The following is an 11,908-nucleotide window of genomic DNA, read 5'->3' as shown; positions in this document are numbered from 1 at the left end:
AAAGCCTCTGTTTGCATTCACTCTAAAATATTTTCCTAGCAGCTAAAAAAGCAATTTAACAAACACAAAATGCACACCGAAAGAAGGGTGCTTTTTACAGTGCTTTCAAAGTTTTTAAAATGCTGATATTTTATAGAAAACTGTATCCCCATTTGGCACATGGAAAAGAGAAATGGGGTTAAATGGTTTCTCCCAAGGTAACTAGGTGTGGCAGTATTTACATAAGTGGAGGTAGCCCAGAGTATTAAGTTGGGTTTCTTTTTGTTCAGTTGGAGATTCTAGACAATTCTTTAGGAATTAAATTAATGACAGAGCTATAAAATCTACCTTGGCTCTATTAAACTTATCCCTAGTTCTTAGTGTCTTCATAAGTGAATTTAAATGGTACCCCCTTAGGATTTCCCTGGTGGCGCAGTGGTTGGGAATCTGCCTGACAATGCAGGGGACACGGGTTCGATACCTGGTCCGGGAAGATTCCACATACCACGGAGCAGCTGAGCCCGTGTGCCACAACTACTGAGCCTGCGCTCTAGAGCCCGTGTGCCGCAACTACTGAGCCCATGTGCTGCAACTACTGAAGCCTGCACGCCTAGAGCCCATGTTGCATAACAAGAAGCCACTGCAATGAGAAGCCCGCATAATGCAACAAAGAGTAGCCCCAACCTGCTGCAACTAGAGCAAGCCCATGCACAGTAACAAAGACCCAACACAGCCAAAAATTTAAAATAAATAAATTAAAAAATGGTACCCTCAATCACACCAAGCTAATGGGTTTAAACCCACCTAACATTTTATTTCTATAAAGTGAATTTATTTCCTCAGGACTAAAATTATAAAACTGAAATCATCCAACATCCTCAACAGTCACAAATTAACCTTAAGAAAACAAACCTCAGTAACTTCAAACAGTGATAAATGCAACATACAAACTTTATTTAACAAAAGTAACAGGTAAAGTCAAACAGGCACTTACATTAAAAGAAAAACTGACTAGAAATTTTAAACACCTTACAGTAACCTACTTGCAGTTGCACTTAACTGAGCTTTGTTGCTGTGAAGAATACAGCTCATGCACAGGAATGGATGAACACTTTGTACATTTTTCAAGTATTCACTGAATACTACCTTATATACACATATACATTAAATTTGAAAAAGATTTAATTGATGATCCCCAGATATACTTCATTTTTGTTGATCTTTTGGTAGAGGTCGTCTAAAGAGAAGAATGTGTGGTTCTGTAGAAAGAAAATGTTTTATATTATTTTAATATTATATGGTTAATTTTCATTCATTCAACATAAATTCAAAGAGTTCTCAGTTGAACCAAAATAAAGTAAAATAAATCTATGGTCAATTAATGTTACTTATTGAGGTATCTGAAATAAATTTTGCTCCATGTCACTGTAAACAGTAAACAGAAAAAAAACAACCTAACAATATTCCCCCAGTTTTTACACACCCTGGAGAAAAGGGCTGTTAAGTAAAGATGCAATTTGAGAAGGAGAATGGTTTCTATCTTTAGAATCTCAATTCCAGTGAAAAGAAAAAGGTCTTCTCTTCTTTGGAAAAGACACTTAACACCTCATTCAAAATATGCAGGTCCTAGGGGCCCATCCCTGTAGATTCTGTTTCGGCAGGTGGAGGACTGACTATGAACCTACAGGTAAGGTCCTCAGCTGCATTGTATTATCTGGAGAAACACCTTTTTAATATAATTATATGCTCCAATCCCAAGAAAGTTACAAGTCTTAGAGTTGTTGCTGCTGCTGCTGCTTTTAACAAAAGCAGAAAGCAAGATAGCTTTAGTTTCACCTAATTCAGCTTCTAAGACTTAAAATTTTGTTCAAAGCAGTTTAAGTCCTTTAGTTAGATTTACTGATAACCCCAAAACACAGTTTAACACCACAAAGTTTCTTAGTCTGGTTTACTAATAGTTACTAACAGTAATCTGGAAAACTCTCTGGTAAATACCACGTAATAGCATAAGCACTCAAGTATAACACAGGCAGCACATTTGAGTTCACTAGCTATGCTATCTCATTTCATCTTAATGTGGTAGATACTAATTGTCTAAAGGAAAAAACAAATCACTTCAAATTGCATCAATTTCTATACACAGAACTTCAGGACACTCAGTTGTCTTACATTAAGTTCTTAGTTTTCAAAGAGGAGATACCAGAATTCTAAATATATTTATGGCAAAATACTTCAAGGTACTACTAGCAATGACACGCATTTTAAAATAAAACAGAATATCCTTTTCTTTTTTCTTAACTAAATAGTTTATTTTTGCAGTTTAGAAGAATGCATTATTTTCACTCATGGTATTTTATTTACTATAAAATTGGAACCCTCTCTAGGGGGGTATCAGTCATTCAAAAATAGTCAAGCTTATCAGAGTTACTTTGGGATACCACTGAAACGTCAATATTACTAAAAAAATTTTAACAACCACTACTGTTTTAATTCAGTTAGTGCTTCCCTAATAGCAAAACTTACCTGGCTCATGAATCATGTAATGAACCCAGCCTAGACTCTGTTGGACACCAAGTCTCCTCCACTCCTCTTCAGACATCAGATGGGTTTTGGGTACTTGTTTGGAAAGTTCTCTGGGTAACATGACATGCCTGTTAAAAAATACAGCGAAATATTAGTGCTCTAAGTGACTATGCCTTTCCTACAATTATGGTCACTTTATACATGCATCTTTAGGATACTTAAAATTTGAGTTCTTTGCCCTTAAAGTTCTTTAAAGCAACCCTGTTACATTACCATTAGCATCAATCTTAAAGACTACTCTCTACTACCTTTAATTCTGATCTTGATGGCCTGTGTTCAAATTAGAGATTAGAATATGCAGTCCAAAAGTAGAAGGCATTTTATTTATGATTAACTTTTTTCCCTAATAGAGACTGCTTGCTAATTGTCTCAATCTTCTTCAGGAATAGAACCTCAAAAACTAAGTGGGACACATGGTTATACAAGACATCCCAGCCTCCCCTGCAGCTACCTCTGGTCACATGTGACTAAATCCTGCCCAACGGGATATAAGCAGAATTTATGCAACTTATGGAAAGTATCCTCGAAAGAAAAGAACATGCCCAATTCTCTTTTTTCTCCTTCCTGTTAGTTATGAAGCAGATTGATATGATCAGGGAGCTAGAGAAACCATCCAAGACCACAGAAGTGATTATAAATTAAGAATGGTCCCTGATTTTAAGAAGTGTCATACTAGCCCCAGGTAGCAGGGCTGGGGGAATCTAGCTTGTTACAGTTAATTTGGGTTTCCTATTACTCTATAGATCTGTAGTAGACACAAGTCCTTGTACATAACTCCAGAAGTTGCTTTATACTTTGTTCGAAATTAAAAGCAAAGAACACTAAATGCACATAGACACGTACCCGCTACCTAAAACAGACATTCAGTTTTCCAATAAGTTACTGGCCTATATCCAAAACTTTAATCAATTTTTAAAGAAGGCATGCAATATTCTTCAATGTCAAACCATTAAGAATAGGTACAATTGGAGATTTGAAAAATTCTTAGAAAACAAATATGCACCCCCACCGACTTATTTAATTACAATTGAAAGGATCTTTATAAAAATCAAAATTCCCAGGCTCATTTTTAATCACTTCCAGGAGCAGTAGTTTTATACCGTCATCCATTACCACCAACCAAATTTTTTGACTAGTATTAGATATATGCCTGTGAATTTGTTGGCTGGGGTAAGAAAGGAGCAGTCAGGTCACAGGAAAACTGAACCCATACCCATAATAAGCACTAAACTGTCACCAACTTAAGTTCTAGTCTGTGAGTGGTTGGTTAAGTACCAATTTCCTATAATTTGCATAACAAAATCAAGCCTTAGAACTGTTGTGTTATGTTGCTTGCTGGCCACAAGGCCACCAAGTCAAATTATGCTTACTATCATAGTTGGTAAAAATTTTACCAATTACAGTGAACTACATGATGATTCTTAGCAATACTTACCAGCTAGCTCATTGACTCTTGAAATACTGCTTTAACATCTACTTTTAAGGCTTTGCAAATAGCCTGTTACCTTATTTCTATCCTCTACATAATTGTTGATTAGTCTCAAGAGAAATGTAAAATGCAAACTAGCTTTTGTACTCATATTATGTATGCCGTACAAAATGTTCCAATTTATGTCTAGATATAAGTCATATACCCTACCTTCTCCATAAACCATGGAGACAGGCTAACTTCATCAGGATTTGATTACGAGGGAAAAATGTGTAAGTAGCTTCAAACTCAGATGGGAAGTCTACCTGTATTTTTTTCTGCATGGATATAACTCCTCTATGTATTTCTAACTACATGTAAGGAGAACTGTTTCCAAAAATCTAACATTTCAGTACCAAGGGCTTATCATGGAGGGTGAAGAGGGAGTAAAAAAAAGGCCACAGCAGTACAAACAACAAAGGAGCTACTAAGATAACACTGCAAGATACAATTAAATTTCCCTTCTCTGGACATTACTGTCCTGTTTGATAACGGCAAGTGGCTTGGTCAAGAAAGACCAGGTTTCATTAATATTGGATTAGATATTAATTAGATTAATACTGGATTAGATAGTAATTAGATTAAAACTGGATTAGAATATATCATTTCAGATATGACAGGATTTTCTTCTATTCATTACTACACATAAACCACTTAGTCCATTAGGCTAAAATCTTGATAGCATATAGTTTACTTCGTGCTCATCAATGATTATGCTAGTATACTGAAACTAGAAAATGTAACTACTGCCAGGAAAAGTCCTGAAAAGTACTACTCGGAGCCAGACATGTTTCACAATTAATATTTTCCCAGATTTTTAGAAAGATTGTGGTTTTACATTCTGTCCATTATTGGATAACCCCTGCTGGGCAATGCAGGTATTACTAACCTGCAAAGCTGCCCAGAGAAATCCTCCGTTTTTCTCCAGAGAAAGATTTACAAGATACTAAGAAAGAATTACAAGATACTAAGGGGAGGGGAAAAAAGAGGCCACCCACTGTTATATCCTTTCTAACTCAAATAGCATTCTTGGAAATCTAACGTAAAAGGATAGGAGGCAGAAAATAAGGTCACTATTTGGCCCCTCCTACAAGTTGGTAGTTTCCCAGAATGCAGCATCCTAGTCACCACCCAGGAGAACTGGGTGGCGCTGGTCTTTGAAGCCACACCCCAGCTAAGACTCCTGCATATATTAAAGCTAATGTTAAGTGTTTCTTCCCTCACACAATCCAATTTGCTAATCTTACACATTTAGCAACTATGTTCTAGTGCATCACATAATGATGCAGAAACCAGAAATCCCTCAAAGCCAAAAATTTTGCCGATACACACTACCAGAAAAAAATGCCCCAAATCCATTCGAGTTCTCAATTTTGTCTCAAAAGGAAGCCCCTTTAATAATAACCCAAGAGGATTAACACGCACCAGCCTCTGCCGAAGTCGCCATACTCAAGACACATTTCGAATCCCAAGGAAGCTCATTTTAGGGGGACTCCCCTACAAGCTACTTTTCAGAGCCATTAACTTCAAATGAGAGAAAAAGAGAAGTGTTTCTCTGGCGACGTTACCTGAGCAAAATTACCCTTCCGACAGCCCTTCGCCCGCTGTGACTGGGAGGGGGACGTTTGCCTAAATGCGAACTAGGCCTAAGTTCTTAGGAACCGCTGCGATTCGGGCTCTAGGCGTTGCACTTCAGCTACGCCACGTCCGCTCAGGCCCTCGGCCCCTTCCCCTTAAGGTAGCAATTCTGCACCAGAAGCGGCCCCATCCTCGCCCCAGCCTCGTCCTCTTCACAGACAGGAACAAAGGGCGGAAACCAGCCGGGCCGGCCCTCCAGGCGAGGAGAAGCGCAAGCTCCCGCCCGGGCGACCCGACCCCGACACAACCGCGACTCCCGGCAGGCCCCCGGGCTCGACCCTGACCCTACCGCCGGCCCCCGGCCCCGAGCTCCGACCCCAACCTCAGCCCGACGCACTTCCACCCCGATTCCCGGTCCTGGCCCCTGGTACCCGGCCCAAGTTCCAGCTCAGGCTCGGCCGGGGCCGCGGCTGAGTTAGGCCGTCCGGTCCGCTCACCGGTACTCGTAGTGCTCATCGAAGTACTTGTCCGAGTAGTAGATCTGCTTATGGGCCATCCTGCGGGAGGGCGGTGGGCAGCAAGGGACTGGAGCGACGAGGCGCGAAGAACGGGCGCAGGCGACCGACACGCCCTCGCCAACTGAAGGCAACGACTCGACTGAGACCAACCGACCGTAAGCCAAACGAGTCCGGTTTGAATCCGACAGCCCACCGCTGATTGGACGACGGTGTTGACCAATCACCTTCCACGCACTCTGCGGATACGCCGGGACCGGCTCCCAGCCTATCGTCGCCGCCCCTCCGCGGCGTTCGCCCCCAGATCAGCCAATCAAAGGCCTGTTGCGAGGTCGGCCTAGGAAAGAAGTGGATGATTGGCGTGGCGTGAGGGCGGGGATCTCCCTGACGAAAAGGGGAGCGGCCAGGGAAGGGCGGAGCCGGGACGTTAAGGGCCGTAGAGCGCGTGCGCAGGGGTTTAGAAAGTTCCAGGTCCGCGGAGCCGTTGGGGCAGCGAGCCTGCGGGAGGGGTAAGGTATCGCGGGGTTTGGCGAGGGCGGGGGGTGGGGGCTGCCCGACGAACGGCACTCTGTGCGCAGGCGCACCTTCCCCAGACCCGGCTCCGCGTCTTAAGTCAGTGGGAGGTGAGAAAAGCCAGCCCGTGGTCCTAGACTGTGGGAAACCCAGGCGTGGGAAGCGTGAGGGGAGGAGTATCACCGCGGGCGCCCAAGGCCGGTTTGTGGGAGTAAGGACGGGGAGAAGCAGAAGTTGTGCCCAGACATGAGGAAGACGTCCAGATGTCTCACCGCGGCGATGCGCACCGCCAGGATGAGTGGGACGTTCCGGAGCTTCGCCACGGAGTGCTGCGTAGATGGCGGTGGGGCCATGGCCCAGAGACCTATGTTAGGTGAAAACTGTCTTCCCATGCCGTTTGCGCACTCCGACAACTCTGTAGATATGCGTGTGTGCGTGTATATGGGAAAATAAAAAGATTACTAAAATAATGATGTTTAGTAGAGGACAATGGGATTAAAAGTGGTTAGCAAAAATTCCTTTGGGGGCTTCCCTGGTGGCGCAGTGGTTGAGAGTCCGCCTGCCGATGCAGGGCACACGGGTTCGTGTCCCGGTCCGGGAAGATCCCACGTGCCGTGGAGCGGCTGGGCCCGTGAGCCATGGCCGCTGAGCCTGCGCGTCCGGACCGTGTGCTCCGCAACGGGAGAGGCCACAACAGTGAGAGGCCCGTCTATCGCAAAAAAAAAATCCTTTGGCTTCTTAGCATTGAATCCTAGTTTAAAATACAGGTACGTGTAGGGAATTCCCTGGCGGTTCAGTGGTTAGAACTGGGCACTTTCACTGCCGTGTACGTGGGTTTGATCCCTGGTCAGGGAACTAAGATCCGGCATGACTCAGCCAAAAAAAGGAAAGATGTGAATAGCCCGTTAAGGGAGATGGGTAAGGAAGTCACTAACTTTTTGGTGGAAACTGGGAAAGGAAAGCTTACTAAGAGGTATATTTTTACAGAGACCATTGTGGAAAATCTCAAACACAGAAAAGTAGAATAGTAATATAATCACCTTCCAGGTACCAGTTGCTCAGCTTCAGCCATTAACGTTTGGCCCATCTTGTTTCATCTATTCCCCCTTTTTCCTAGATTTTTTTTTTTTTTTCCTTTGAGGTACGCGGGCCTCTCACTGCTGTGGCGTCTCCCGTTGCGGAGCACAGGCTCCGGACGCGCAGGCTTAGCGGCCATGGCGCACGGGCCCAGCCGCTCCACGGCACGTGGGATCTTCCCGGACGGGGGCACGAACCCGTGTCCCCTGCATCGGCAGGCGGACTCTCAACCACTGCGCCACCAGGGAAGCCCTCCTATAATATTTTTAAAGAGATCCCAAATATAATGTTATTTCACTCTGAGATAATACTTCTGTGTATGTCTCTGTACACGGTATACAATCTCAGGAAAAATTTTAAAAATACTTAGCGCCGTGTCATTACTACACTTAGATTCCTCGTTAGTCTCTGTTGTTTTCTATTTGGTCTCTCCGTCTTTCCTTCATCTGCTTCCCCTTGCTTGTCTTCCTCTACTGGCTCAAGAAGCCAGAGAAAGACTGAAGAGTCCTATATCAATTAACTTACAGCAGTAATTAAAAGTCCAACTCTGGTAGTGGCAGCATAACTTTGTGAATAGGAAAAAACAACTGTATACGTAAGGGTGAACCGTATGTACGGTATATGAATATTTCAATTAAAAACATAAAAATAAAGCTCTAGCCCCAAATGGCTTTACAGAAAAGTTTTACCAAGAGTTTATTTCTTAATTATAAACTCTTTTAGAGCAGAAGTTTATTCTATTAGGCAAGAATAATGTTGATTCAAAAAAACAACATGAGAAAGGAAAGTACCTGTACCTTCCACTCAAATAGTTACATGTAAAAATCCTAAATAAAATGCTGGCCAACTGAATCCAATTGTGTTTTTTAAAAGGGTGATATATTATCTTCAAATGCAAGGATAGTTTAATATTAGAAAATCTGTTAATGTAATTCACCACATTAACAGTGGAAGTGAGAAAAAAATCCTCTCAATGGAAGCAGAAGAAAACATTTCCTAACATTCACCACTCTTTTATAATACAAACTGTAAACCCACCACTCACCAGTGATAACACTTAGTAATTAGGAGTAGGAGGAAACTTTGTTAACCTTGTAAAGGTATCTATAAAAAACAATATCATTCTCATGAGGGAACATTGGGAGCATTCTCTTTAAAATGTTCTATTATCTCCAATTATATTGAACAATGTACAGAAGTCTGCCATCACAATTAAGAGAAGTTTAAGGCAAATTATTTGGAAAGAGAAATAAAACTATCATTTGCAACTGATGTAATTATATGTCTAAGATTCATATCCAAAGTCTGTTGCATTCCTATATAGCAGAAACAACTAGAAAACCTATTCAAAAAGAAAGTATTAGCATCAAATTCACCTACCTAGGAATAAGCCTAACAAAGGATATACAAAGTGCTGATATGCAAAATTATGAAATTTTGAGAGACAAAAATGAAGACTTGAATAAATGGACAAATATACTATGTTCATGCTTAGGAAGACTCAATATGGTCAAGATATAAATTATCTCCAAATTGATTGTCAAGTCAATCTAATTCCAATAAAAATACCACATTCAAAGGACTTATTTGACTATAATATGGATGAGAAAAGGGCCAAGAATAGCAAAGACACTTTAATGGATTCTAGTAGATCGTGATTTATTAAGAACCTATAGTAATTAAGACAGTGTAGCAGTGGCTTATAAAAATTAAGATACCTTGATAGACAAACTGACTTTGGGATGTAATAACCAGCCCAGTATAATGTTCACTGCAGTTTTGTTGAAGTTCTAGCTACTCTGTCATTTTGAGGTTGTGTGTACTCTTTTCATTACTAATTTGCTAAATTTTTATCATAAATACACATTGTAGTTCACCACATACTTTAAAAGATTTTCTATTTTACATTTGATTATTTTTTTGGAATTATGACTATAAGTTATAAATATCATAAGAGATTAAAGGATATTAGTAATTGCAGTCTTAAGGAAAGGTCAAATAGCAATATTATTGAAAACTAAATAGTTGAAATAAAATATTCAGTAGGTAAACTGAAAGTATTGTGGATACTAATGAAGAACAAATCAGTGAACTAGAACACAGGGCTGAGTAACAGTCGCAGAAACCATCAGTTAGGGGTAGAGATGGAAAACATGAAGTAAAAAGACCTGGAGGCTAAAGGGAGAAGTGATAACATTCGATACAAGTGTCCCATTTGATACAAGGGAGAGAATAAACAGGAGAGGAAATACTATACAAATATAATGGCTGTGAATTTCCCAATTTTAAGGAAAGATAAAAAAGACTTCAGATTGAAAGGGCTTATAGAGTGCCAGAGAGAGATTATAGTGCAATTTAAGAACGTCAAAGAGAAAGGAAAGTTCTAAAAGCTTCCAGGGAGAAGTTGCCAATCACACCTACAAAGCAACAAGAATAGACAATAACAATCTCAAAAGCAACACTGGATTCAAGAAGAAAATGTATTACTGTTCACAAAGTGTTGAAAGAAGGAGTAGAATAAATTCAAGACAATTTAAAATATATTGGAAATAAAGCAAAGTAACTTTGTACATTTATTGTCTAAAAAAGCAAAGTCTGAATTTACCTAATCATATTGTTACTATTCTTATTGAAATATTTTGTCACTTTTTCATAGGTGAAAAACTGGGTTCTGCTTAAGATTTTTGTCATTTATTACTATGGAATCTTTTAAAGGTTGCCAAAGGATGTGAATGGATGGAGAGAATAAACTGTGAAGGAAAACAGCTTTTAAGAGCAACATTTCTCAAATTAGGTTCCACAGATGGGAAGGATCCTCAAGTTCCCTGCCAGACTGTTTAAACTTTGCGTTTTAAGTCCATGGACAAATTAATTCTACATCATCTATATGACTTCTTAATTTCAGAGCCCAAGCATGTTTTTTGTTCCTGTTAGTCTTCCTTTAATTGTGTGGACCAATGAGAAACTAACAGAGTTAGAATATGTCAAAGGAAAACAAAAGGTACACTATAGAAAAGTTTTTGCAGTTGTTAGAATAAAGTAATAAAGGATTTGTCTTTTGTTCCTGATCACAAATTCCTAAATGGTTGGGGCCGGTGCGGGGCTGGGGGAGGCTCCCCTTACCAACACCACCAAGCATTTCTCTGACACCAGCTGGGTATTCTGCAATTCAGCTCAGTGCTGACACTATCTACCTGGAGATAGCCACAGGTTAAGGCTCAGTCGTACAAGACTGCCCCCGGCCCCACCACACACACAACTTCAGACACCAGTCTCAAGCCCAGTTTTGTTACCTGTGCTTCTGATCGACCGAATACAAACTGGAGGGTCCTACGACCACCTGCAACTTAGGATGCCAATTGCAAGTCCAGATTGTCACCTGAACTTCTGACCAACCAGCTATGGATCAGAGGTTCCTACAACTCCCTCCTCAGGTTTAATTAATTTGCTAGAGTGGCTCACAGAACTCAGAGAAACATCTTACTTCCTAGATTACTGGTTAATTATAAAAGGATTCAACTCAGGAGCATCCAGATGCAAGAGATGCACAGGGCAAGGCATGGGGAAAGGGGACAGAGCTTCCATGCCCTCCCTGAGCTCTCACCAAGCGTCCACACGTTCACCAACCAGAAGCTCTCCAAACCCCGTCTTTTTTCTCTTTTGGGTTTTCATGGAGACCTCCTTACACAGGCCTGATTGACTAAATCATTGGCCATTGGTGACTGATTCAGCCTCCAGCCCCTCTCCCCTCTCCGGAGGTCAGGAGGTGGGACTGAAGTTTCCAACACTCCGGTGTTTGGTTACACTGGTAGCCAGCCCCCATTCTTTTTTTTTTTTTTTTTTTTTTGCGGTACGTGGGCCTCTCCCCGCTGTGGCCTCTCCCGTTGCGGAGCACAGGCTCCGGAGGCTCCGGACGCGCAGGCTCAGTGGCCATGCCTCACGGGCGCAGCCGCTCCGCGGCATGTGGGATCTTCCCGTACCGGGGCACGAACCCGTGTCCCCTGCATTGGTAGGCGGACTCTCAACCACTGAGCCACCAGGGAAGCCCCAGCCCCCATTCTTATGTGCATTCCGAAAGTCACCTCGTTAACATAGGAGGACACCTTTATTGCTCTCTGGTCTTTGTAAATTACTAGCATTTTAGGAGCTCTGTGCCAGAAACAGGGTCAAAGACCAAATAAGTATTGCTTTTATA

At 41.6% G+C, this 11,908-nt stretch overlaps 1 protein-coding gene across 1 annotated transcript; it reads right to left on the bottom strand.

The window, feature by feature from the left end:
• Positions 1–956: 956 nt before the first annotated feature.
• Positions 957–6,260, bottom strand: CKS2 (CDC28 protein kinase regulatory subunit 2). The gene is made up of 3 exons (XM_060153565.1): positions 6,106–6,260; positions 2,503–2,630; positions 957–1,238 (listed from the first exon to the last, which is right to left on the bottom strand). The coding sequence occupies exons 1-3, from the start codon at positions 6,162–6,164 to the stop codon at positions 1,186–1,188; spliced, it is 240 nt and encodes a 79-aa protein (XP_060009548.1). The 5' UTR covers positions 6,165–6,260; the 3' UTR covers positions 957–1,185.
• Between the last annotated feature and the right edge of the window lie 5,648 nt (positions 6,261–11,908).

The sequence above is a fragment of the Lagenorhynchus albirostris genome, chromosome 7 (assembly GCF_949774975.1).
Source record: "Lagenorhynchus albirostris chromosome 7, mLagAlb1.1, whole genome shotgun sequence".
NCBI lineage: Eukaryota > Metazoa > Chordata > Mammalia > Artiodactyla > Delphinidae > Lagenorhynchus > Lagenorhynchus albirostris.
This window is presented reverse-complemented; position numbering and strand designations above follow the sequence as displayed.

Coding starts and splice junctions, on each gene's coding strand:
- CKS2 (XM_060153565.1), bottom strand. CDS start 6,164: ATGGCCCATAAGCAGATCTACTACTCGGACAAGTACTTCGATGAGCAC. Junction 2,631..6,105: donor GATGAGCACTACGAGTACCG/GTGAGCGGACCG, acceptor ATTTTTTAACAG/GCATGTCATGTTACCCAGAG. Junction 1,239..2,502: donor TTACATGATTCATGAGCCAG/GTAAGTTTTGCT, acceptor TTCTTTCTACAG/AACCACACATTCTTCTCTTT.